The sequence below is a fragment of the Penaeus chinensis genome, chromosome 42, assembly GCF_019202785.1.
Source record: "Penaeus chinensis breed Huanghai No. 1 chromosome 42, ASM1920278v2, whole genome shotgun sequence".
Lineage (NCBI taxonomy): Eukaryota > Metazoa > Arthropoda > Malacostraca > Decapoda > Penaeidae > Penaeus > Penaeus chinensis.
Window position 1 is genome coordinate 613871 of NC_061860.1, and position 7500 is coordinate 621370.

Here is a 7500-nt window from a genome sequence, read left to right on the forward strand (position 1 = left end):
TATACATATGTATACACATATAAATATATATATATATATATATATATATATATATATATTGTGTGTGTGTACACACATTTATAAAATTGCAAACACGCAGATATATGAATATTCATATATACAGTATGTATATGTATCTGTACACAGATGTTCTTGTGTGTGCTCATATATATATATATATATATATATATATATATATATATATGTGTGTGTGTGTGTGTGTGTGTGTGTGTGTGTGTGTGTGTGTGTGTTTGTTTACACACATATATATCTTTAATATACATGATACACACACTAATACATCTGTCAATACTATATATATAACCATCTATCGTACTTTCGCTATACACGTGTGTATGCAAAGATATTTGATACTTATTCATATGCATACAATGCATATGCGCGTAAGTTTGATTAGTCAACAAACTAACAGTTAAACTGCAGTTGAGCTTCAAACATATAAGGCACAGCAACGCAGTAAAATTACTACAATTATCTATCATACATTGTGGATAAGGTTAATGATAAAGCAAATATATACCATTGTGTTGTTGGAATACATAAATTACTGGTCTGCCTGAAACATTAAAACACAGAACAAGTTATTTATGTCAATAAGAAGGTCGTTGCAAGTATATTTAAATAACAAATTATATTTCTCGAGATTGTAATCAAGAAGACTTATCTGATACATAAAGATCAATTAATTAAGAGCCATTACTCATGGCCATCTAATTAGAGGCTATTGCTAGTCTGGGAACAAGAGAGACATATCTGGCAAATTAGCATCGTGGGTTTGTTACGGAACATCGTATTTCAGCAGCGATGATTCGGACCATTGAGATCGAACAACGAAAATTCGACCAATCACCATCGAGCAACAAAAAACTGACCGATTATAGCCCATCACTGAAAAATCCATCCAATCACAAACCAGCAATGGGAATTTGTCCAATCATAATCGAGCACTGCGAATTTAGCCAATCAGCGACCAGCTTGAATATCGTCGTGGTTGATGATGATAATTCTGTCTTCCTTGCCCCTCTTCTCATCATCCATATTCTGACATTTGGTTCTATTCTCTCTTGTGTTCTTTTCGTCATATTTTATTCATCAATTATTATCCTTGTTTAAACTCTACACCCAATGTCTTGTTTCTAAAAAGTCCTACTTCGTATCATTATATATTTTTCCATCCATGTAAACGGGGTGCATAATTTCCGAACGGCTTTACTGCGTTATTTGCTCTTAACCTTGTTATCATTTTGAATAACGACCTTCAAGGAGACCGGCTGCTGAACAGTTCCGCCTCGTCTTTGTGTCTCAGCATCCTACCTCGCCCCCTCATCTGTGATCTACGCTAATTATGATGTCTCTATTGTAATTCTCATCTCGACCACACCTACCATACACGCATCATATATGGAACCTCTACATGACAGCAAGAAAGGGACTGCAGATAAAAGAACCTCGGTGAGAGAGGATGACCCAGTCGTTTCGAAATCTTCCCGGTTTTCTAGGTAGAATATGCTGCCATTTATATATACATTTAACGTAATTACATCATAATTAAATATTGCCAAATCTCACAGTAGTGACCACATTCCTCTAAGCTTGTTACCTCTAAAGACGTAGTATTATTACGATTTCCTTTCTTAAGTGAAGCCTCAGTAAATACGCTTTTCGAGACGAAATTCGAAATTCGATTGATAAAGTAAAAGATCGTGGCTGTAACTTTCTTGTTACAATGACTCAGTACATTTGCCTATAAACACTAACAACACTATATTTATTAGAACTATCATCACTTGTATAGATAGATCCAATTGTTTGTTTAAAACCTGTCAGAAGGACCAGCCAGCATTCTTATGTCCTACTTCAGCTTACCCTGTCACTTCGTCAGGAGCATTATGTGAAATATTACGTTATCTTACCTACAATAAGAACAAAAGAAAAGGCCATGTTGTGTATCAAGGGACGCATGTTATGAATAAGAAGACAAGAGTTAATTCACTGGGTACATCAAATGCAACAGTAAACTAATACATCTTTCATAAGCATTCATGAATTGGATCAGATTATCAAATAACCAGGAAGCATCATTACTGCATTCGTAACGAGGATTCGTCATTATTACAAGTGGAGGTTAAGAAGAGGAAAAACGATACTTTAATATCTTTGTAATTTCTTCTGTATTATTGCCCTCTTTATATAATTATTATAATTAGATTTTGGATAAAACATTTTTTTTGAGACCTGAATGAAAACGATATCTTTCTTTTGTACAGGCAGGTAATTCTATATTACTGAGGATGTAGTGAATTCACGATTAAATTTTTTTTAGACACATTCTCCCACCAGTCTTTACGTATACACCTTACTGCCTAATTTTAGCTCATCTTCGTACACATGTTACTTTGTATTCAGATCGTTTCTGAATAGGTCTACCCTTTGAATTTAGTGATTGTGAGCATAATTCAGATTCAATTTATTATTATATGATACTGGATTAATGAGGATAAACTGACCATCATGTTATAATACCTTTTTTATTCCCCAGGATTTGGCGATTGTAATGAAGATAATAATTTAGCGACACAATTAACACAATTAGCAAGTCAGAGAAGTGATGGAACGGTGTAGAGATGATCTAGCAAAATCTTTATAATTATAACGATTGTTACACTACGGGTCTTTCCTGTCTGCCAGCTGTACGACAACTTTCTCTCTATGATTTGACGGCAGAGGATGTGTCTGGTATGGTAAGGGGGGGGGGGGGGGATGAGAAGTAGTGTCTCCATTTATATATCTAGGCTTTAGTTATACTCGTTATACTTTCTGTTTTAACTAAGTTTTAATTATACTCTTTGTGTGATTCGATAGTACCCAAGATTTAGATATACTTGTGATAATGTGCGAAGTTACCCAAGGTGCAGTTACACGTGTCACAATTTTTGATAACCCAGGCTCACCTAAGTATTCGATATTACCCAAAGTTTTAGCACTACTTGTCAAAACAGTCTGTATCATCTTTATGCTTTAGTTACATGTCATACTCTACATCTCCTAGAAAATTACCCCATATCACTAGATGTCGATTGTCTTATTTGATTACCTTAATTATTATCTTTATTAACACTGAGGCCGAAATAATGCATCACAGATCAGTTTGAATCCAACAGTCTGTCTGATATTTCCGATATTGCAACAGTCAGTCTGACACCAGTACACTGCTTCATATATCAATTTACTGTATTCGATACAGTACAGTACAGTAGGTCTCCCACCGTAGCGGTAAACCTGACAACACACTCACACACACAAACACAACAGACACACATACATACGCACACATACGCACGCTCACACCCACACACTCACATACGCACGCGCGCGCGCGCACACACACACACACACACACACACACACACACACACACACAGAAGCTCAATTTAGCCACAACAGTTATACCTCATCTTATTTATTGTTCATAAGTATCTCCAAAGTACATTTTAATTCGGAAGTTGAATCTATTAAATCTGCTTTTTTCAACTAATGTTATCAATTTCATCCTATGTTACAACTTCATTTCCTCCTTAGATAACCACATGTTTTTTTTTTTTTTTTTTTTTTTTCTACATATAACCTTGCTCTTTTTTTTCTGTAACAGAATTTCCTGTCAGTCGACATTGTACAGGGATGAATATTCACACTGAAATTCTTGCGAAGTGAATCTTACTTATACGTGTGTGTGTGTGTGTGTGTGTGTGTGTGTGTGTGTGTGTGTGTGTGTGTGTGTGTGTGTGTGTGTGTGTGTGTGTGTGTGTAGTCACTCAAATCAAAATTACTTAAAATTTGAAAAAGTACCTAAATCGTCTGAATATATCTCTATACATACATATATATATACATATACACACATGTATGTATATTTACATGCATACATACGTAAATGCATGACTATATATATGTATACATACACATGCATGCATACATACATGCACATATATATGTATATATACATATATACACATACACACACACATACACATATATATACATACACATACACATGCATGTCTGTATTGTAAGCAATGTGTAAAATAATTTCTTAAAGTAACAATAACTATATGTATATATATATGTGTGTGTTTGTATGTATATCTATATATACACTAAAATATACATATACACAAACACACACTTACATATATATATATATTGTGTGTGTTTGTGTGTGTGTGTGTGTGTGTGTGTGTGTGTGTGTGTGTGTGTGTGTGTGTGTGTCTACATGTACTTCTGGGTGTTCATATGTAGGCCTATACGTGTGGGTCCGCCTTCCTCCATGTTCTGTCTTAAAACGCACGAGTTACCCCTAAGGATCATGGCCTTATGCGCCATGAGGCGTATTGATCACATACCATGAGTCACGGATCGTGGTTCTCAGTGCAGAGCACAGTCGCAAAATATCCTGCAAATGTGCCAATTTTCTCTTGTTTCGGGGCGCCAATTACAAGGCATTAGGCGAGCAAGAACTTGACAAAACCTGGAGAGTTGACTATAGGTGCCTCCATCTCCGTGGCAGAAACAGTTGCTTTGGCTGGTCACGTGATACAGCACTGGCATGGGTGTGTTATTTAGCAAAATAAAAAAGCGGTGTCGTCGTTCGAAGCGATACCGGATCGTAATTGGTGAGTTGGTGATTTGTACATTTCATTCTGTTGTATTATTTGATGACTGTGCATTTTATGCGACATGTTGATGTGTTTATTTCTTGGTGTGCGTTTATGTGACATTGTATTTGTTGTCAATTTCCTTTCGTCTCTATAATATAATATTCAACTTCATGCTCACTGTTTCTGCTAAAAAAGAAAAAACTGCACTATATTTGAAATCGTTAAATAATTAACATCTGCAAGTATAGCAAGTTTTTTTATTTACACGCAATATACTTTAGTTTACAGTGTTACCAAATAAAATCTCGTTTTCTGTGATCAGTCGGCCTAGAAGGTGCCGGGAAGAAGACCGTTCTCGATCAACTTCAGCTTGGAAGTGTTACGGTAAAGACACTTGCTTCGGGTAAGAGAACATGTCATGATTTATAATGAAAATAAAGCAGAAATTACATATCAAAAATATATATATATTCCACGAAAGACTTAAATACCGACATTTTGTTCGGGTTATCTTAACAGCGTAACAAGTTATAAAAAAAAAAGAAAAAAGAAAAAAAATCTGATATCCATTCTACGTATTTCTTCCCAGGTTTGCACGTCAGGACTTTAAAATTCAAGAACATCGTCTTCACTGCCTGGGATCTTGGCGGAATGAACGTGCATGTACTCCGCAGAGAATACCTGAGGAAGCCTTCAGCCATCATTTACGTCGTGGACAGCACTGACGAAGGGCTGCTCGAGGTCGCCCAGGAGGAACTGCAGGGGGTGGTGGGTGTTCTGGCACGGCGTGCGCTGTTGTCGTCTCTGTGATGTTATTGGTATTATTAGTGTTAGATTTGTTTTTCAAAATTCAATATATATTTATTTACACACACACACACACACACACACACACACACACACACACACACACACACACACACACACACACACACACACACACACACATATAATCCTTTTTTTGTTCTTCATCATTTTATTACCTTCTTTACTTTTACTTTTATTGTTCCTATTATTTTCCTTCTTTTCATTTATCGTTGTTCGTATTTTGTCTTTTTCTTTTATCATCTTTTATTCTTCTTATTTAGCCCTTTTTGCTTATTCTTCGTGTTTCGCTTTCTTTCCTGTCATCCTTCATATTTGCCTTCTCTTTTATTCGTCATATACTGCCGTTGTTTCTTTCATCCTCCTCATTATTTGCAGTTTGCTTCCTCTTCGTCTTTCTTACAACTCTTTATTCGTAACTTAATTCCTTCTTTTTTTCACATCAATTCTTCGAAACTTTCATCTTTTCATATTTTACCACCTTCGTTCATCCTCCCCATTCTTTATTGTTTGTTTTCTTGTAATATTCTACGTATTCAACTTTTTATTGTCTTGTATCGGTCTTATTATCTTGCCTCCTTCATGTCTTATATTCTCATTCGTAATTTAGTCCCATTTTTTCTTTCTTGTTTGTATTTTATTTCTTTTCTTCCACAGTCATTCTTCTTTAGCTGTCTGTTCGTCCATTTCATTCTCTACATTTTGATTCCCACTTTGTTTCATCCTTCCTCGTATTTCGCTGTCTTCTGTTTATCCTTCCCATTCTTACCTCTTTGCTTCTTTTTCCTTATTCACCCTTCTCATTCTTTGGACTTTGCTCCTTTCTTCTCTTCAACGCCTCATGTTTTCTCCTTCTGCCTCCTTCTCTTCTTCCACCCTCCTCATTCATCGCACTTGCCACCCCCTAACAACACGCTGTCCCTCCGTGCTCCAGCTGCGGAACACCGGCGTCGTAGGAATCCCTCTCCTGGTCATGGCCAACAAGCAGGATTTACCCGAGGCTCTCCCTACATCCCGTGTAAGCGAGGTCCTCAACTTGGCACATTACGTCGGTCCCTGGCACTTGCAACCCACCTGTGCCACGACATCCGACGGGTTGTACGAATCCTGTCACTATCTGTTCTTAATGATAACCCTCCTTCAGAAGTCGAGTTGACAATATCCACGGGCTTATTAGACGAACAACCTTCTTGCTAAACATTCATGGGATTGTATAATTGAGGTTATCATGTATATTACTCATCTCACTGCCTTTATTCATTTCCATTTTCATTCACATAATGGTTTAATTAATTTTAAGAAGATTTCACGGAAACCTGTACTAGGTTTTTGTACCTTTTAATAAACGAGATGATATCATGTAGTTTTTCTTTTGCTTTTTTTCTGTCTGAAGTTGCATATTGTGCATGGCATGGTAGGGATCGTAAATATATGCGATAATTACACTGCAGTTATGAAATAATTAGGTAGTGGCCAGATACTAACAAGGAAAATAGTTATAACAAACCATAGAATAAGATATAAAGACATCATATGAAAATATATTACAGCCTAACAATGAAAATGATGTTAATATAATAAAAATATATGGCAATCATATTGCCATACAAGAAATTGATGATAATCACAATAACACTACGGACAACAACAGCCATAATGACATTTATAATAATAGTGACAAATGATGATACTAAAATGATGATAAGTTCGTCCTTAATAACGATAATGAAATCAGTTACTGAAACAATTAAAATAAACAGCAATGACACTGCTGGTAGTAGCAAAATAATATTTGTAAAAATATAATAGCGGTAGAAAATGATGGCACTGTACTAATGCAGTTAGTAATAGTAGAGCTAACAATTCTGATAACAGAATTTTAATACTGATGTTAAGAGAAGGAGTAATTGGAAGCTATTGACAATGTAAATATTGATGAAAAATAAGGAAGATAACAAAAATATTGGTGATGATAAGCTAATAAAGAAGTAATATGAAA

General features: G+C 35.7%; 1 protein-coding gene across 1 annotated transcript; it reads left to right on the plus strand.

Moving 5' to 3' along the window:
* The first annotated feature begins 2748 nt into the window (after positions 1 to 2748).
* On the plus strand, positions 2749 to 6852 carry LOC125047770 (ADP-ribosylation factor-like). Its single transcript, XM_047646206.1, has 6 exons — positions 2749 to 2762; positions 2884 to 2976; positions 4448 to 4608; positions 4999 to 5079; positions 5266 to 5444; positions 6436 to 6852. Exons 1-6 carry the CDS (start codon positions 2749 to 2751, stop codon positions 6655 to 6657), a joined length of 750 nt encoding a protein of 249 aa, XP_047502162.1. The 3' UTR covers positions 6658 to 6852.
* Positions 6853 to 7500: the final 648 nt, after the last annotated feature.